Below are 20,320 nucleotides of genomic sequence, written 5' to 3' on the forward strand. Positions count from 1 at the left end.
CACATGTGAGGATGTAGGGAAAAGGGTACACTTGTACATTGCTGGTGGGACAGCAAATTGTTGCAATTACTCTGGAATGCAGTATGGAGTTCCCTCAAGAAACTGGGAATGGGACCACCATTTGACCCATATATACCAGACCTAGGAATCGATGCAAAGGAGTTAAAATGAGTATACTATAGTGATGCAGCCACATCAGTGTTTATAGCTGCTCAATTCACAGTAGCTAAGCTATGGAACCAACCTATGTGCTGTTCAACAGATGAATGGAAAAAGGAAATGTGGTGTATAAACACAATGAAATATTACTTAGCCTTAAAGAAGAATGACCTATTATTTTGCCAAAAATGGAAGGATCTGGAGACTATTATGCTAAGTGCAATAAACAAATTCCCAAAATCCAAAGGTCGAATGTTCTCTCTGATATGTGGATGCTAACACACAACAAAGGAGGAAGGAGAATGGTAGAAGTTCAGTGCATAAGACAAAGTGATATAAAAGGAAGGGAGGGAATAGAGGAATAGGAAAGACAGTGGAATGTATCTGACATAACTGTTCTATGCACATATATGAACACACCACAGTGAATCTCACCATTGTGTACATCCACCAGAATAGGATCCTATTAGTATAAGATATACTCCATATTTGCATAAATATGTCAAAATAGACTCTACTGTCATGTATAACTAAAAAGAACAAATAAAATATCAAAAAACAAAATATATGTATATTTATAATTTTATAATATAATTATATAATCATATATATAACACATTATATATAATATATATAGACAGAATTGTAAGAAGTAGAACTATTCAATTTTAAATTTATACTTATTCATTCATATTTGTTTTCACCACTTAATTGAATGTTTTTTAGGTCACTGAAAATAATTTCTACCTATGCAATTATCCCCAGTAGCTATTTAAAACTCAAATATCATGTGATTCTGGCAATTCTATATGATGTATCCTGTTGTAGCTATTCAGTTTATAGGCATTTATTTTAAAATATACCTCTTTAAGTAATTCATGCTTGCATCTCTATTGTTGGTGAATATATTCTATATTTTTGTTTTATTTCTTTTTCTAACAATCAGTGATCCTCTTGGTTACCAGTACAAGATCTCTTGGTCTTCTGGTGAATGAAGAAATTTTTGGTTCATTAGAGAACTGTTGTTCTTAAATAGAAAAATTTTAAGACATTAATCTGTATATGCAAAGAGGCACAGGACTTATCATTTTCTTCTTAGTGTATGTGTATGTGTTCATGTTTAACAGAAACTAATCACTATACAATTATTTATCATGACTCAAAATATAAAAAAAGTTTATTATGAAAATAAAAAATCGATACCACACAAATAAAAGGTTCATATGATTATGTTATGAACAATTTTCCATTTTGTTCTTCATATCTTTCTACCCCTATAGATCTTTAATGGCAAAAATGTATAACCTAGAAGAAATAAATTCCTAGATACATTCAATCACACAGGACTGAACAATTAATAAATGCATACTTCAAACAGACCAAAATGATTAGGGCAATTAAATCTGTAATATAAAGTTTTCCCCCTGAGAGAAGTTCAGGACTTCATGGCTTCACTGCTTAATTCTATCAAACATTTAGAGGACAGTTAATATCAATACTTTAGAAACTGTTTTGAAAAACTGAAGAAAAAGGATTGATTCCAAATTGTATGAGGCCAACATTATCCTGATATCTAATCCAGAGAAGGTCACAAATAGAAAAGGAATGTAGTCCATATTTATGAAGAACATGGATGAAAATCTCAACAATTACTAACAAACTGAATTCAATAGCATTTTAAAAAGGTCATTCATCATAATCAAGTTGAATTCATCTCAGAAATGCAAGTATGGCTCCACATGCACAAATCTTTAAATGTGATAGATGACATTAACAGGATGAAATACAAAAATCATGATTATATCAATAGATGCGGAAAAAAAGCATTTGATAAAAATTGATGTCCATTCATGATTAATACTCTCAACAAATTAGGTATAGAGGAAATATGCTTCAGCACAGTAAAGTCCATATTTAGCAAATCTCCAGCTCTTATCAACACAATAAGGTCTTAAATGACAAACTCACTGCTAACATCATAACAGGCACAAGTTTTTCTCTTTCTTTTCTTTTTTTTTTCCCCATTCCACAGTGCTGGGAATCAGGCACAAGTTGAAAGCTTTTTACCTAAGATGCAAGGCAATATAAGGATGCTCACTCTTGCCACTTCTCATCAATATAGTATTTAATGTATTCTGAGTAGGGCAAAAGCAATTAGGCGTGAGAAAGATAACAGGCAGCAAAATGAGAAAGGAAGAAATTAAGTAGTCACTGTTTGCTTACATGATCTTATATAAATGACCTTATAATATTTCACCAAAAACCTGTTAGAACTAATATACAAATAAAGAGTAGGATACAAAATCAACACTCAAGAATAAATAGTTTCTATCTACCAACAACAAACTTCCTGAAAAATAAAACAAAAGAAGAATCCCATTTACAACAGATTAAAAAATACTTGGGAATAAATTTAACTGCATAGATGAAAGTTCCAAACACTGAAAGCTAAAAAATGTTAATGAAAGAAACTGTAAAAGACATAAGTTGAAGAAGATACAAAAAATTGTTAAAATGCCATACTACCCAATATAATCTACAGATTCAATGGAATCTCTTTCAAAATTTCAATGTCATTTTTTATAAAAATGGAAAAAAGTTATCCTGAAACTCCAGTAAACCACAAAAAGAATCTCGAGTAGCCAAGGTACTTAAGAGCAAAAACAATAAACCTGGAAGCATCATACTATCTGACTTCAAATTGTAGTACAAATTAAATAAACTTATATAAAATTAAAACAGACTGATCAACCAATGGAATAGAATAAAGGACCCAGAATGAACCTAAGCATGTGTGGTCAATTGATTTTTCACACAGGTGCTAAAATTACAAAATGGGAATAGAACAGTCTATTCAATAAATGGTGTTGAAAACTAAACATCCACATGCATAATGAAATTGGACCCTTATCTTACCCCATATAAAAAAACCAAATTCCAAAGGATTTCAGACTTGAAATTGTAAAAATCCTAGAAGAAAATGTTGGGGAAAATTACAGAGCAATAGTTTTCTTAAATTTTACTCCTAGAGCATAGGCAACAATAGCAAAATTTTACAAATGGAATTACATCAATCTAAAACATTTCTGTACAGCAAAGGGAACAATCAATAGAGTACTGTTCCAAATTATAGAATGAGAAAAAATTACAGGTCATATAGTACATAAATGAATAACACCTCAAACATATCAGGAAATCAACTTTATATAAGGAAAACAAATCATATTATTAAAAAGGGTCAAAGGATGTAAATAGAAACTTCTCAAAAGAAGACCTACAGGGCTGGAATTGTATCTCAGTGGTAGAGCACTTGCCTAGCATGTGTGAGGCACTGGGTCTGATTCTCAGCACGACATATAAATAAATGAATAAATAAGATAAAGATCCATCAACAATCAAAAATATTTTTTTTATTATTGTAAACAAATGAGATACATATTGTTTCTCTATTTGTACATGGAGTCAAGGCATACCATTTGTGTAGTCATAAATTTACATAGGGCAATGTTGTTTGATTCATTCTGTTATTTTATTTCCCTTCCCCCCCACCCCCACCCCTCTTTTCCCTGTATACAGTCTTCCTTCCTCCATTCTTACCACCCTCCTTATCCCTAACCCCAAACCTAACCCTAACCCTAACACTAATCCCTCCCACCCCCCATTATATGTCCTCATCTGCTTATCAGCGAGATCATTCGTCCTTTACTTTTTTGAAATTGGTTTATCTCACTTAGCATGATATTCTCCAATTTCATCCATTTGCCTGCAAATGCCATAATTTTATCATTCTTTATGGCTGAGTAATATTCCATTGTATATATATGCCACAATTTCTTTATCTATTCATCAACTGAAGGACATCTAGGTTGGTTCCACAATCTGGCTATTGTGAATTGAGCAGCTATGAACATTGATGTGGCTGTCTCTCTGTAGTATGCTGATTTTAAGTCCTTTGGGTATAGGCCAAGAAGTGGGACAGCTGGGTCAAATGGTGGTTCCATTCCAAGCTTTCAGAGGAATCTCCACACTGCTTTCCAGAGTGGCTGCACTAACTTGCAGCCCCACCAGCAATGTATGAGTGTACCTTTTTCCCCACATCCTCGCCAACACCTATTGTTGCTTGTGTTCTTGATAATCGCCATTCTAATTGGGGTGAGATGGAATCTTAGGGTAGTTTTGATTTGCATTTCTCTTATTACTAGAGATGTTGAACATTTTTTCATATGTTTGTTGATTGCTTGTAGATCTTCTTCTGTGAGGTGTCTGTTCATTTCCTTAGCCCATTTGTTGATTGGATTATTTGTATTCTTGGTGTAGAGTTTTTTGAGTTCTTTATAGATTCTGGAGATTAGCGCTCTATCTGAAGTATGAGTGGCAAAGATATTCTCCCACTCTGTAGCCTCTCTCTTCGCATTGCTGATAGTTTCCTTTGCTGAGAGAAAGCTTTTTAGTTTGAATCTATCCCAGTTGTTGAATCTTGCTTTTATTTCTTGTGCTATGGGAGTCCTGTTAAGGAAGTCTGATCCTAAGCCAACAAGTTGAAGGTTTGGACCTACTTTTTCTTCTATAAGACGCAGGGTCTCTGGTCTGATTCCCAGGTCCTTGATCCATTTTGAGTTAAGTTTTGTGCAAGGTGAGAGGGGTTTAATTTCATTCTGTTGCGTATGGTTTTCCAGTTTTCCCAGCACTATTTGTTGAAGAGGCTATCTTTTCTCCATTGCATATTTGTGGTCCCTTTGTCTAGTATGAGAAAATTGTATTTATTTGGGTTTGTGTCCATGTCCTCTATTCTGTACCATTGTTCTACCTGTCTATTTTGGTACCAATACCATGCTGTTTTTGTTACTATTGTTTGTAGTAAAGTTGAAGATCTGGTATTGCGATACCCCCTGCTTCACTCTTTCTGCCAAGGATTGCTTTAGCTATTCTGGGTTTTTTATTCTTCCAGATGAATTTCATAATTGCTTGCTCTATTTCTGTAAGGTACATCATTGGGATTTTAATTGGAATTGCATTGAATCTGTATAGCACTTTTGGTAGTATGGCCATTTTGACAATATTAATTCTTCCTATCCAAGTACATGGGAGATCTTTCCATCTTCTAAGGTTTTCTTTAATTTCTTTCTTTAGTGTTCAATAGTTCTCATTGTAGAGGTCTTTCACCTCTTTTGTGAGATTGATTACCAAATATTTTATTTTTTTGAGGCTGTTGTGAATGAGGTTGTTTTCCTAATTTCCTTTCAGCATATAGTAATGCAATTAATTTATAGGTGTTAATTTTATATCTTGCTACTTTTCTGAATTTATTTATGAGTTCCAGTTTTCTGGTGGAGATTTTGGGGTCTTCTAAATATAGAAGCATGTCTTCAGCAAATAGGGATAGTTTGAGTTCTTTTTTCCTGTTCATATCCCTTTAATTTTTTTGTGTGTCTGATTACTCTGGGTAAAAGGGCAAAGGAACTGAACAGGCACTTCACAGAAAAAGAAATACTATTGGTCAGCAAATAGATTTAAAAATGTTCAACGTCTCCAGCAATTAGAGAAATGCCAATTAAAACTACACTGAAATTCTATCTCACTCCAGTGAGAATTGCAATTATCAAGAATACAAGCAACAATAGGTGTTGGTGAGGATGTGGGGGAAAAGGTACACTCATACATTGCTGGTGGGGTTGCAAATTGGTACAGCCACTCTGGAAAGCCGTATGGAGATTCCTTAGAAAACTTGGAATGGAACCACCATTTGACACAGCTATCCCACTGCTCCTTTTATACCCAAAGGACTTAAAATCAGCATACTACAGTGATGCAGCCACATTACAATTCACAATAGGTAAACTATGGAACCAGTCTAGGTGCCCTTCAACAGATGAATGGATAAAGAAAATGTGATATATATATATATATATATATATATATATATATATATATATATATGATATTACTCAGCAATAAGAGAAATGGGATCATGGCTTTTGCTGGTAGATGAATGGAACTGGAGACTATCAAGCTTACTAAAATAAGCCAATCCCAAAAAACCAAAGGCCGAATGTACTCTCTGATATGCGGATACTAAGTCAAAATATGGTGGGGTAGGGGGTGGGTAGGGAAGAATACCAGTACTTTGTATTAGACAAAGGGGAATGAAGGGAAGGCAGGGGGTTTTGGAATAGGACAGATGGCAAAATGAATTTGACATTACTTTTCTATGTGCATATATGAGTACATATCCAATGTAATTCTACATTGTGTACAACCAGAAGAATGGAAATTTAAACTCCATATATGTATAATATGTCAATATACATTCTACTATTATGTATAATAAGAACAAATATAAAAAGTGAGGTCAGAACTTACCCCCCTCCCAAATAAAAAGAACTCAAAATGGATCATGGACCTAAATGTAAGCATTAAAACAGCAAAACTCTTAGAAGAAACATAGTGTAAATATCTGTGATCTTGGATTTGGAAATGGATACTCAGCTATGAAAAACTAGATTTACTCAAGTTTATCAAAATGAAAAGCTTTTAGCTTTCAAATTAGAATATCAAGAAAGTGAAAGGACAACCTACAAAATAGGATAAGGTATTTGCTTATCTATCTGATAAGAAACATATCTAGAACTACTAAATTTCAACGATAAAAAGACAAGTCAAAATTGGCAAAGATTCTAAATAGACAATTCTCTAAATAAGATATAGGAATAGCAGAGAGGATCCTGAAAAGGTGCTTATTGTCATTAATCACCAGAGAAATGCAAATTATGTGCCTATGGCAGTTGATCTCTTTTGGGTACAGAGAGACCTAGGCCCAAATCTCTAACCATTTTTCTCCTTATATCAGCTATGGTTAGGTTAAAGAGGGGGAAGCGGGAAACATGGAAGAAGAAAGTTATTTGGTACCATTAGAAAGGCTTTGCAATTACCTTTAATACTGTGTGGTATAGTGACTTTTTGTCTCTCAATATATTGAACTTCTAACATATTCAGATTACCAAATTGGTGATGGAGCAGAAAGAGCCCATATACTATTAAATGTTTCATCTATTGAGAACACAATATTTTAGCCTTAAAGAATGTTTTCCCTTAGCAGTCATAGATAACAACTTTATGCCTAAAACCAAGCTTTACAAATTTTGGCTAACTTGACTCACATACAGAGAGCTTATTTGAGAAATTCATCATAACTTAGTGGAACAAGATAACATTTTTATCACATGATTTAGATATTCATGCTAGGAGCATTTTCTGGATGGCGATATTATACACAAGCAATCAAGTTTCTTTGGATCAATTTCTCATTCATCAGTGGGTAAATTTGCCATCATTGTAAACCCATTCTTGGGCAGAGAGAGCCCATATACTGTTAAATGATTCATCTGTGGGGGACACAGGATTTTATTTATACTAGAAATCTCATTGTGAGTGCCAAAACTCCTTTAAAGAGCCATTCACCACTGCAAAAAATCCTCTGAGTTATTTACCATTATCTCCTAATATATCTTATATAAGATTCACATGAATATTTAAGGTTGGGTTGAGTCATGAAACAGACTCGCTATTTATGTTCTTTATGAGCATCATTTGTTTGGTCTTCTTGTTGCCCAAGTGAACTGGCACATGTTTTAATGATTTACCAGTGTTCTGCTCATAGTGCTTATTATTTCCCTCCTTTTACTCTCATCGTTGTTGTATGTCTGTCACGGTTGTCTGATAGGGGACAAAAACTTACATCAACTCAGGATGAATATTAGTACTATTTGTCAAAATGGAGGGACCAGAGATTAACTAATGGATTGGTGGATTGTCTCACCTGGAGCTGAGTAAGCAAGAAACAAGGTAAGGTTCTAGCCTCTTTGAATACTTTCTGGTACACTAAAACCACTACCTCAGTTTTAACTCATTAAGAGTTTATTATTCATGACAATAGCAATAGCCAGAATATTAGCATTTACCCTAGATTCCTGAGCCCTTCTTGCCACAGTGATATCAAATGGGGAGCTGGCATATATAGTAGGTTTCATTAGGGAAAAGGAAATTTCATTTTAAGGGATTTTATCTTTTATAATAGCTAATATATCTTCCCTTTGCTCTAGAAAGAGACATATTTGTTACATTGCAATAATAATTTCTACTTTTTCTATGGAATCAATTTCTCTATTTTTCAAAGATTTTTTAAAAAATTTATGTTTAGTTATACATAACAGAATATACATATATAGAGTATAACTTAACTTATTCTACTTAGGTTCCCATTCTTGTGGTCATACTTGATGTGGAGTTACCCCAGTCATGTATTCAAACACAAGGTTAGGAAAGTTATGACCTAGTAATTCTATTGTCTTTCCTATTCCCCTCTCATCTCCCCTCCCCTCCCCTCCCCTCCCCTTCCCTTCCCTTCCCTTCCCTTCTCTTCCCTTCCCTTGTCTAGTCCAATGGATTTCTATTCTTCCCTTCCCCATCCTGCCTTGTTGTGGGTTAGTAGCCACAAATCAGAGAGAACATTCAGGCTTTACAAAGATTTTTGTTACTCAAACATCCTTCAAAAGATAGTGAAAAGCAAAGAAAAATCATTCGTTGCTTATAAGATGTGCAGAAACACAAGAGACTCATGCAGAATTGTCTTTCGACAATGTAAAAGAGTGAAATTGGTGGAAAATTGCAACCTCCAAACCCACTAGATAATGACACATTTATCTCCAACTTAAACACCCACCAGTGCATAGGATCTCTAAATTGTTGACCTGGTTGTCAATACATATTTTCAAACTTCATACATGTTCATCTGATACATATAAAAACATATTTCATTTTGAAAATTTTGATACTGTGGATTGAATCCAGGAGTGAGCTAGACTCCTAGCCCTTTTATTTTATTAGTTTGAGACAGGATCTCGCTAAGTTGCTTAAGGCCTTGCTAAATTGCTGAGGCTGATCTTGAACATGTGTTCCTTATGCCTCAGGATCCTGAGTTGCTGGAACAATAAGTGTGCACTACTGAACCTGGCTGCGTATATCATTTTGATTTCCATTTTCCTGAATATTAGTGAGATTCACAAAATCATAAAATACTGACTGAGCACATATTTGTACCAGGAACCATTCAAAGAACTTGGATACATAAGAAAACAGAAAGAAAAAAAAATTCATGTACTTAAAAAGATGACATTGTGAAAGAGAAAAAAAATTATAAATGAACAATATATGCTAGAAGATAACATATGGAAAATGCAGGGTAAATAATGGGGAATAGAATAAGGTAATAACTTCTTTTAACCATGTGGTTTCCTATTTTACTTTTCTTGGCCCAATTTGTATTGGTCATTAAATCATAAAATATGCTATTATTTATTTTATCAATTTAAGTCATCCAATTTTGTATCCTAATCTTACTTTTAAACCACTATATACAGGACAACTTTTGCAAATAGGGTGGTCATATGTAATATAATAAAAATTGTCAAAATTTCATTGTTTCTGCATTTTTAGACTTTAAATGTCATCGTCCTCAGTTCCAAAGGAAAAAAAAATATAAATCTTTGCTCCAATTGTATTCTAAAAGTAACATAAATGTTACTTTTAAAGTTTGGCATTAACACTTGTTAAACAATATTATTTTTATTAGAGACTGGTGCTTAAAAATTTGTTGCTATACAATTTGCGTAATTTTCTTTAAATTCATTTTAATGTATTAACATATATTAGTCACAAAAATTAGTAAGATTCATGGTGATATTTCCATACATCCATTGATTTGAAATTTATTTCATGTGTAAAGTATGATGAAAAGTTTAAGTAAATTTATATTTTAAATGTGGCTGATCAATTTTTAAAATAAAATTATTTTTCATTACTGATCTGAAATATCACCTCTATTAGAATTCAAGTTTCCCAGATATAGGTGTTTCTATGTCACTCTTGTGTTCCACTATTATATTTGATATCTACTTTTCCATCTTTACATACCATATAGACAGTCACTAGAATTGCCAAAGTAATCCCCTTAAAAATGTGGGAAACATCATGTTCTGCTGTAAATAGCTGAATGGCTTCCCACCACATTCGATGGAAAAGCGAAATTCCATTCTGCATTCATTCCTGCACGGATTTAAGCTATCTGACTCTGGGATTTCCACGACCTCTCTGAAATAACTTCTTACTATTCTCTATATTGCTCACTTACCTCCAGCTATAATATGATACTGCCTGTTCCTCCTCAATTAAATCACGTCTTCTCCTGAATTGGGGAAGACTTGCTATCCCTCGATCTGGAATGTGGTAACATGTGATGTCAGGTGGGTTGTCTTGCTAATTCAAAGAATCAGATCCACAGAAAAGTGGAGGTAGAGTACCAAGATTTATTTAAAGCAGAAAAGGTTTCCCCAGTAGGGGGCAGGGTTCCCAGGGAGGGTAAGGCTGAATGTCTTGTCTAGGAGTTTTTATGGGCTTGATCTGTACCTATAGGTGACTAGTGGGATGGCATATAAATACAGATGTCAGAAAGGGTACAACCAACTCTCCATTGCCTATTCTTCAAAAAACCTTGGAGATAGGAGTTTGCAAGTCTTCATTAGCATAAGGGTGGGGGTGAGGTTTTCATGGCACAAGAGGAAGTGCTTTAAAGGACATTTTGCACTTGATTTTTTCTGGAGGAAGTTAAGAAACTGACCATGTGGATAGGAATACCTAGGGTCAGATCTTGATTTTCCAATCCTCATTTCCTTTTCTTCTCTAAGACCCTTTCCCTAGCTGCCTACAGATGGTCAACCATTCTATCTCAAAGTTCCTTCCTCTAGACAGCTAAGGGCTAGTTTTCCAATTACCTCCAAGTCTTCACTCAAAATGCAAGCTCTCAGTGAGTGTGCAAACTCAGCCTCCTGCCTTCAATTTCGTTTTCCTGTTCCTTGCTTTATTTTTCCTTCTTAGCACTTGTAACTGTGAAAATACTCCATATTTACTTATTTATCTTGGCTACTGCCTCCCTCCCAGACTAAAATGAAAACTCTGTGAGAGTAAGATTTTTTATTTGCTTCTATTTATCATTGCTGTATCATCAGTACCTGTGCATAGAAGAGGGCATGGCAGAGGATTAAGAAGCAAATGGGAGCAAAACAAATGTAAAAAAAAAAGGGTAGATTTCACTGGGAATAGCCCCAACGTTATAAATGAAAATATCTCCAGGGGACAACTGTGCATTTTGCCAGAGAGAGGCAGGGCAGTGGGGTTGGTCACCAGGACAAGGATCCTGAGCTTAAAATGGGTTGAGTCCTACCACACACCTGGCTCCTAGTATCCTTGTTGGAAAGTAGACCCCGATAAGTTGGTTTTTGTTTGTTTGTTTGGGTTTCCAGGAGAAGCCAGAAATGGCTTTATATTATGCAAATTTCTCAAATGTCTAAGGTACCTAATTTGAAGAAGAAAAAACAGCACACACACAAAGATCAAACAAAGTGAGACAGCTGGCTGACATTGTTCCCTGGGTGGCCTGCTGGTGTTGGCTGGACAAAATTGTGCATCCTATGAAAGAAAATTCATCCCTGCTAAGGCGAGGTGGGCTTGCCTTGTGCAATTATTGAGGCACTCAGCTTCAGGTCAATTTTGGGTGGTGAGAATGAACTGGATTTACCAACTTCTTTCAACTCCTGGAAACTCCACCCACCCCAGTATGCATGGAGTTATGAAAGCCTCCATCACTCCTTCTTGAGGGATGACACGCACTCCAGTGAGGGGCAGGAGTGCAGAAGCCAAAAAAGGGTTTTGAGGGGGACTTTAGGAGGACCAGGTAAAAACAAGACAAAGAAGAAGTAAAGGACACAGACCCATGAGCTGGACACCACAGTTCTGAGGGATTTTATTGCGGTTGTCACTCCTTTTTCCTCCACCAACCACCACACTTCCATGCGGCATTATACAGTCCAAGCAATTAGTTGTACAAAATCACAATTCCCAGCCCAACCAACCATGGCATCAGTATCACCTGGAAACAAAAGAGTTGCGCAAACTTCCATCAGAGCTCCCCATGAGTTTAAAGGGGACAAGATGGCCAGGAAGCACCAGTGTAGTGTCAATAGCCACAGGCTTTGAGTGGAGTATAGCCAGAATGGGGCTCCTAGGGCAAGAGAGCCTCCCTTTGGTGGAGCACTGGTTGCTGCCACCTGTGGTTTCAGGCAGCTGTTGAAAGAAGCATGGATAGTCAAGTACTCGCCATGCCCTGGAGAGACATTAAGTTCAATCCTCTCATGCTCCTCCTCTCTAGGGAGGCAAGAACATTCCTGTAGGAGGAAGAACAGTGGTGGGACTGCTGTACCTGGCTTCAGCAAGGTTCCATTTTTCTGGGTAAAATATTTTCTCACTGCCCAGGTTTATGAAGCACCATGTTAGTGTGTCTAGGCTGAGGGCTGAGGTTCTGTTGGGCCAGTGTGGCACAAACTCCCTGAAACAAGAAAAGCTTTAAAGTTATACACTTGGCTCCCACTTAAGTTGTCTGAGTCATTCATTGCTGTCAAATGCCCTTCTAGGGAATCTCTAGTGCATCTGCTTTCTTTGACAGTTGCCACTTTCTTTGTGCACAGAGCCAGGGAGGGCAATATGGATATGGCTGGGGTCCAGCTTTCCCTGAACTTTTCCATCCTCATGGGACCTGCTCTCTCACCTGCCCCCTCCCCAATTTTCATTTCCGCAGTCATTCTTTCTTCTTGCAATTGCTCCTTCCTCAGTGTCCCTCCCTTTTGGCCATGCTACCCATGTATAGACCCTCCTTTGTGTGTCCTCTGGCTTCCCTGAAGCTTGATCATCCCATCTCCCTTACTCTGGACCTCTTCTAAGCGTCCTTGTGTCCCTCTCTACACAATTTACTCGAGTGTTTTCCTCGAAGCCCCAAGATCCACTCTCTGACATCCTTCCCTCCCTTCCAAATTGGTTGTTTCCCCTCCTGTAGCCTACCCCTCCCACAGGGAGCCTCCCAATTGTTTGGCCCCTCTCTCCCTCTGCCTAAGTAGATACCTCCTCCTCTCCCATCCCCCACAGCCCATCATTAGTCCTTTCCCCTCCCCTCCAGATCAGACCAGCTAAGTCTTGTTCCATTTTTAGATGAGTGATTATGATACTAGCTGCACTTTATTCACAGCCTGAATTGACAGCTGTTCCTTCCTTTCGTGCCCCATCCACCAAACACACTCAATCTTTTCAACAAGACAAAGTGCTTACACACAGCATGTCATGTCCACATAAACTTGTATTTTTCAGAACAAAACAACAGTTATGCTGGCAAAGACGTTGGGTTTTCAGGGACCCTTAAACTTTCAATACACTGAAAAGCAGCATTTTTTGGAGTGTCTACAAATTATACGTTTATTTCCAAAATTGTGGCACATTTTACCCTAACAGTTAGGACTTTTTCACCAAATCATAGACATAGATGTGGAAATCATCATCAAACTTGATGAAATACACAGAGGGTTTGGCTTCCACTTGGTGAATGACCATTCCGATTCTTTTGGAGCCATCTTCTTTGGTATATTCCACATGTTTGCCTATCAGGCCATCTACAACTCCTCCGGGCTCCCTCTCTGCTGGAGGAGACTCACTGGACTCTGGCATGATACGGAGGTCACCTTCTTTATAATCATCTAGAAGCTGGTACATGTACAGGACAGGATCTTTCTCATAGGTAATATAAAACCAGGCTTTCATGATAGGTGCTTGGGCTAGGACCATCCCCCTCCATTCATCCTTAGAACCATGCTCACCCTCAAACATATGTTCCACTGCTTTGCCAATTATGGTATTTGCAAGGTTGGCATCACTAACTTGGGATGATGCCACCCTGTCGGAAAGAATTTTAAGAGACAAAACTCTTTCATCTCTGTGAAGTTCCAGGCCATAGACACAGTCAATTCCATCATATTTCACCAGATAAAGAGAGGGGTTTATGGGCACCTGATCCAGAACAGTTCCCTTCCACTGGGTGATGGGCTCATCGCCTTCCTTCCATCCATGGGAAATTCTGCAGCCCACGATGTTCCTGCGAGGCTGGGATGAAGGTCTGCCTCTGTGCTTCTTCTGGGAAGCTTTCTTCTTGGACACGTTTGCAGACCCAGTGGCCCTTCCTGCAGCTGCCCTGGTTTGTTGCCCTTCGGCCTCTTGTACATTGGGAGTCTTCATGCCTGCAGGGAAAGGAGAGGGGATAGAGACAGATATCCAATATGCCATAAGGTGAACTTCTCCCATAGCGATGTCTCTATGTACCCTGCACAGGCGCCTAAAATTTCCCCAGGAGCCTGGCAGCAATGCTGGGAATCCTGGCTGTGTGCCTGCAGTGCTCTTGCTCTTGTGCTCCTTCTCTCCCCCTCTTCCTCCCTCCCTCTCTCTCTCTCTCCCTCTCTCAGGTTCCTTTAGGCTGAGGGGAAGGGCTGGAGTGGCTGGAGTGCTGCCTGGGATTAGGAACTCTGCAGAAGGGAAAGGGCTACCTCCTCCTGGCTCCGTGTCCAGTTTCCCCGCCCTTGCACCCACTGCCCACCTGCCCTGAAAGCCCCAGACTGCTGGCCACAAGCCCCCCTGCCTATCCTAGCCGCTTCCCTTGTATCCACCTCCTTTGCTGCCCCATGCTCATTTCCAAATCCTTGCCTGGCTCTTAAGGCACCCACCCCCTTTTCCTGTTGCCCACCCCAGCCAGCCTTCCACCCTTGCCTGGCGCCCACTTCTACCTTTATTTCTTGCAAGATTCCATCCCATCCCCCTCCCTCCTTTCTGGCGCCCACCAATGGCCTTGCCCTGCCTGGCGTCCACCGCCGGAGATCGCGGGCCTCACGTGCCCAAATCGGACACCTCGCTGCTGCCTCTGCTAAGAGCCCGTGGAGAAGGAGGATCCGCGGGCGACCGGTCCAGTGAGTGCTTGCCAGAGCTGGGAGGGAAGGATGCACAGGCGAAGAGAGTGTTAGGAGGGCGGCGGGGCAGGCGAAGAGGGCGGTGGCGTTGCTGGTGCTGGGTTTGTAGGCCGTCCTCCTTTCCTTTGGTGGCGGCGGCCCCTCTGCCACCTTGGGCTTCCACCAGCTGCCGCCGCCGCCGCCGCCGCCGCCGCAGTCTCCTCCCTCTTCCCGTAGCGCAGCTTCCTGCCAGGAGAGAGGCCTCCCCTTCCTGCCAAACACTCCCACCCCCACCGCAGCTCCCAAGTCTGACACTGCCTAGTGTCTAGAGGGAGCAATTAGCCTGGGCTCCACCTCTTTGTAAAACCTTTAGATTCTAGTTCCTGAACCCTCCTACTGTCTGGCCTTGTTAACCTCCCATTTCAGAGCTCTTTAGTTCTTATTGCCACCTCGTCTTCCTCTGTCTCAGTGTCCCTTCCCCATCTGCTTTTCATCTTGCAGGAATTCCCCCCTTTTCTTTTTTCCCAGTACCCTCATGAAGTTATTCTTCACACATGAATTTGACTTTCCTGTTATTTAAAACGGGTTGTAGGAGAGAAATGCACTACTTCTTATTCTGACATTTTGATGTTGTCTCTACATAATTTTTCCTGACTAAACTTTTCTTGCCTTTACTCTTGAGGAATTTTATATCTTTTTCTTCTTTTTCTCTTACTCAACTGTAAAGTAATTGAATGCATAATGTAAGCACCGTTTTAATTTCAGGAAACTGATATGAAGAAGAACATAATCAACTTAAATCCTGACTCATTCTTGGATCTCATATATGATATTAGCATTCATTATTTGTTTCCTTTTTCCTAAGGTTTTTCAAAATTGGGATCATTTTGTTTTGAGCATTTTTGTGCCATTCCCTTTTCCATATGGAATAAGCATTTTCTTTAGATGTTAGATATTTTTTAAGCCATTCTTTTGTTTTTTCACTTTAGAAGTATTTATTGAGCATCTGTTACCTGTTTTAATGACTTTGATCCATAAAACTGAATTCTACTGTGATCCAAAATTTGTTTTTTCTCCCATTACTCTGAGAGTATTTTCACAGTAACTTGTAAGCTGATCTATTTATATGAATGGAAAGCTTTGGGCAAAATAACTATGAGTACAGTTAGGGAAAAATGAAAGTTTCATGAATCAGTGGAGAAAAATTGGATGTTCTTTAAGGAATGTTGGAGTGATTTTTTAAATTGGGATAATGAGAATTACTAAATTTGTGTCCACCTCAATATTTGATTTATTAAAATGTAAAATGCAGCAAAATAAATCAACACAAGACAACTAACCCAAAACCCTGTAAGCAATATGAATGTTTAATAATTAATTACAGCATCTGAATCAGAGGAAGGGTTGACTATTAAGAAAACATCTAGGCTTAAGCCAATAAAATAAGTCCTAAAATGGAAAATAAGATCAATAATAATTTTGTTTCAACAGCTAAAGTATGAAAGAATTTAAAACATTTCTTAGTGTCATTGGGTATAAGAAAAGAGGGTTTCTTCTAGTGCTGATTAATGAAAATGAATATTCATGAAATTATTATTGCAAACAATTTGCTGGTATGCGGTATATTCTGTGAGGGTTTGTTTAGTTCGGTTAACTTTTACCCAAGAGATGTTATTGTTGAATCCTAACCAAAAGTGAAGGGGATTTACCAGGGCCTTAGACTGCAATTACCGTATCAGTAGCTTTAAAAAGCAGTCAAAAGCCTTGCTGAACTTCTAAGTCTTTTATCAGTTACCTCTAGAGTGGATGAACTTTTCCAGGGTTGAAGGATCATGCACCACATTCCCTGTTCATCTCTTAGATCTGTTTTCCTTCTATTTTAGCTGAGTAATTATTCCCATGTTTTTTGACTTTTAGATGCCTTTGAGAAGATTGTTTTCAGATAATTTTTTTCCAGATTCAATAGTTTTCTTAAAAGGAAAACTATTTTTACTTGTTTAGTCTTCTAGTACTAACATTTCAAACACCATTGTTTATGATAAAATGTTTGTTCAAGTTGTATACAACTTAATAACTGTAAAGTGAAATATATACAGCTTTTTATATGTCAATCATGCTTAGAATGTGGTATAAAGTTTTTAAGAAAACTTCCTTCAAAAACTTGTAATAGCTCCGTGTTATAATTCCATCAACATTATGTTGGATATGTTATAGTATGTTCAGGGGCACACAGTCTGATATTCAGTTTATTTAAAGTTAACAACAGTTCAATTAATCTATTGCCCTGAAAGTTAAAGATATAGCAGTTATTCTTGCAAGAATATTTTCCAAACAGGTGGTAACAATTCATATCATACCAACAGTTGATGAAAGTAAACATTGAAGACATTTTTTAATCATATATATGGCAAGAAAGATATATATATATAGATACTGAGCTGCAAAATGTACTGAATTGTAATAGAAGTCAGTTTGTATTGTAGCTTAGCATCCAATCACACTTCATTAAATAGTGCCATAATATTCCTCTCAGAAACAAAGTAGGCCTGACCTTTTAGACCATGGTATTACTGTTAGCATGATTACTTTAGGAAGAGGCACCCAACTTAGAGGCAATGAGGCACAGTGATATTTTGCATGAACTGGGCATGAGACAGATGATCATTTCCACTGATGTGAGTGAACCTGAGAGGATATGAGAGCCTGATCTATTCACCATTACCGTCATCTGGAGACTGAGAATGAAAACATCACAGAGAAGAGAATGGAACCAAGCTAAGCAAAAGTGGAGAGTGTACTATAGGTGGTCATGACCACTGATTTCCCAATATTTCTTCCACTCCAATGTTCATTCAAGCTACTCATGGTGATGCTACTTCCCCCACAAGTGATTGTTAAGTATCAGGCATGTGAGCTAATACTGGCCAATGAAATATGACTTATGAAGAAAGCCTCCTGGAGGACTTCTGAGAAAAAATTTATTCCTAAGAAAGAGCAACAGGAAATTTTGTTTATTTCTCCTTCTTATGATTACAGTATATCTGTGTCCTCTGGAATTACTATAACCAGCCTGAGAGAAAAAACTACATAATGAAGATGACCAAGGAAAGAATGGGAATACTTTGAGACCTTTGATCATATCATTTAGCTGCTGCTTATAATATTCCTGTAGTCCTACCTCTGACTCCTACTTATGAGATAACAGGTTACTTTATAGTTAAAGTAGTTTAGTCTTGGGTTTTCTGTTACCTAGAGTTGAAGGCAACTTAAATGGCAAAGTGTCTTCAGACTGAAATGGCACAGTATTCTCAGATAATACCATTAGATCTTTAAGCTACACAAAACAAAACATTTGCAGAGTTTCGCAAGGCCAGGAAATGGAGCATTGCCTCAAGGCATAACAAATTTCATGTTCTATTATAGATGAAATATAAGGAGTTAGCTGGGAAACAAACATGAGGTAAAAGACACAATTCTAATCTATAAGAAAAAATACACTAAGATTAGCAAACAACTCCTTAAACAAATACTGTCAACAAAATGTTGAGCTTCTTATATTCCCTTCAGAGGAAGAGGTAAGCTTCCTGACTCCAGTATCTCTCCACTTTAACTCTGTTTTCTACATACTTTAGATTTATGTCATAAAGATCTAAAAAAATTAAATTCTTATCATTCGTTTTTTAAGATTTTGTGCATTAACACTAATTAGATTTCTCCTACAAATTATCAAGAGTTAACATAGCTTACTCTAATAATCATTTTAAATTATTTATTTATTTATTTAATTTTTCATGGTATTGGGGATTGAATCCAGGGCCTCACACTTGCTAGGCAAATGTTTCACCACTTTACTACATCCTTAGCCCTTTTTATTTTTTTATTTTGAAACAGGGTTTCAGTGTCTTGCCCAGTCTGATCTTGAACTTGGGATTCTCCTGCTTAGACCTCCTGAGTAGCTAGGTTTATAGGTTTGTGCCACTGCATATGGCTACTAAAAACTTCATAACAATAAAAATATGTATGATGAAAAAAAAAAAGAGTAACAATCTTCCTCTATCCCCTTTCCTTTTTCTCTTTGCAGCTTCCCAAGACTTCTCAATGTTCTTCATTCTCCCTCCAATCACATTTAACCAATATCAAATTCCTGGTATGTATTCTTCTGAACCTTCCTCTATGATATTAAAAATAATATATAAATATAACCACAAATGTATGATTTTGGAAGTCTTTCACTTTTGAGCATAAGTGGGATTGTACTATACACATTTGCAAGGACAATTCAATCTTACAACTCTAAAACATCCCTTTTGTAATTATATAATATATTATATTTTGCATATACCACAATATATTCAAGTATTCTATTGATGGCCATTCAGAGTATTTTCCATTTATCTTCCTATTACAAATAATGCTGCAGTGCTTACTTTGGCTGCACTTATACTAAAAATGGAATGATACAGAGAAAATTAGCACAGTCCCTGTGCAAGGATGGCATGCAAATTTGTGAGGTGTTCTATATTTTCAAAAGAACAAATAAAAAACAATACTGCAGTTAAAAATGAATACAATCCAATTTTGACACTTTTCACTTCATTGATTACCTTATTTAGCTAACATGGTACATATCTCTGTCCTCACCCAATGCTGCTACATTCATCCTTCTCAACGCTACCTGTGCTGACATAAAATATATTTTAAAATTAAAGTGGACTGTCTTTCATTTAAGAATATATATATGTGATTCCTTGTCTGGTCCTCTACTCACTATTCATATATTTAAGCACTCTTCTAAAAAGCTCTTGGATCAAAAATAAAATTAAAAAACCAGAAAATTTGAAAAATGACAGCAATGAGGGTCCAACATGTAAAACTGTGTTGGTTACAGCCAGTACTTGAAGACAAATTTATAGTAATGTCTGTTTCCATTAAAAATGAACGAGAAATTGTTATTACAGACACCTAAGGAATCTTGAAGAAAATAACTAAGATTTGCAAAGACTAATGAAATAGAAAACAAATTAGTAGGAGATATACCAAAACCTAAGTTTGTGAAAAAATAGTAAATGACTGGAAACAAAAGCTCTGGCAAATATAGAAAAAAATGTTCATGGGAGATCTATAAAAATTTATTTGAAAATATAAAGTTTTCATCTAATCATTCACTTATTCAACAAATATTTATGGAGTACCTCTTTTTTTTTAGCACAGTCCCTGTGCAAGTATGGCATGCAAATTTCTAGATCCTTTTCTAGGTACTAGGGTAACAAAATGAATGAAACAGAGAGGGTGCC

The 20,320-nt window shown here is 37.2% G+C and overlaps 1 protein-coding gene and 1 non-coding gene across 5 annotated transcripts; one reads left to right on the plus strand and one right to left on the minus strand.

Annotated features, from left to right (window-relative positions):
- Window positions 1-12,007: 12,007 nt before the first annotated feature.
- Window positions 12,008-15,237, minus strand: LOC124975689 (spindlin-2). Of its 4 annotated transcripts, none has more exons than XM_047538290.1 (2): window positions 14,939-15,237; window positions 12,008-14,327 (listed from the first exon to the last, which is right to left on the minus strand). In XM_047538290.1, exon 2 carries the CDS (start codon window positions 14,323-14,325, stop codon window positions 13,549-13,551), a length of 777 nt encoding a protein of 258 aa, XP_047394246.1. In that variant the 5' UTR covers window positions 14,326-14,327; window positions 14,939-15,237; the 3' UTR covers window positions 12,008-13,548. The 4 variants fall into 4 exon arrangements, with proteins under 4 accessions (XP_047394246.1, XP_047394245.1, XP_047394243.1 ...); XM_047538289.1 differs by having other exon boundaries at window positions 14,934-15,237; XM_047538287.1 differs by having other exon boundaries at window positions 14,868-15,237.
- Window positions 15,238-19,445: 4,208 nt separating this feature from the next.
- On the plus strand, window positions 19,446-19,552 carry LOC124975691 (U6 spliceosomal RNA). The gene has a single exon (XR_007106916.1). It is a non-coding gene; the product is annotated as a U6 spliceosomal RNA (small nuclear RNA).
- Window positions 19,553-20,320: the final 768 nt, after the last annotated feature.

The sequence above is a fragment of the Sciurus carolinensis genome, unplaced genomic scaffold, assembly GCF_902686445.1.
Source record: "Sciurus carolinensis unplaced genomic scaffold, mSciCar1.2, whole genome shotgun sequence".
In the NCBI taxonomy this organism is placed as follows: Eukaryota; Metazoa; Chordata; class Mammalia; order Rodentia; family Sciuridae; genus Sciurus; species Sciurus carolinensis.

Coding starts and splice junctions, on each gene's coding strand:
- LOC124975689 (XM_047538287.1), bottom strand. CDS start 14,895: ATGGGATGGAATCTTGCAAGAAATAAAG. Junction 14,328..14,867: donor GAATCTTGCAAGAAATAAAG/GTAGAAGTGGGC, acceptor CTTTCCCTGCAG/GCATGAAGACTCCCAATGTA.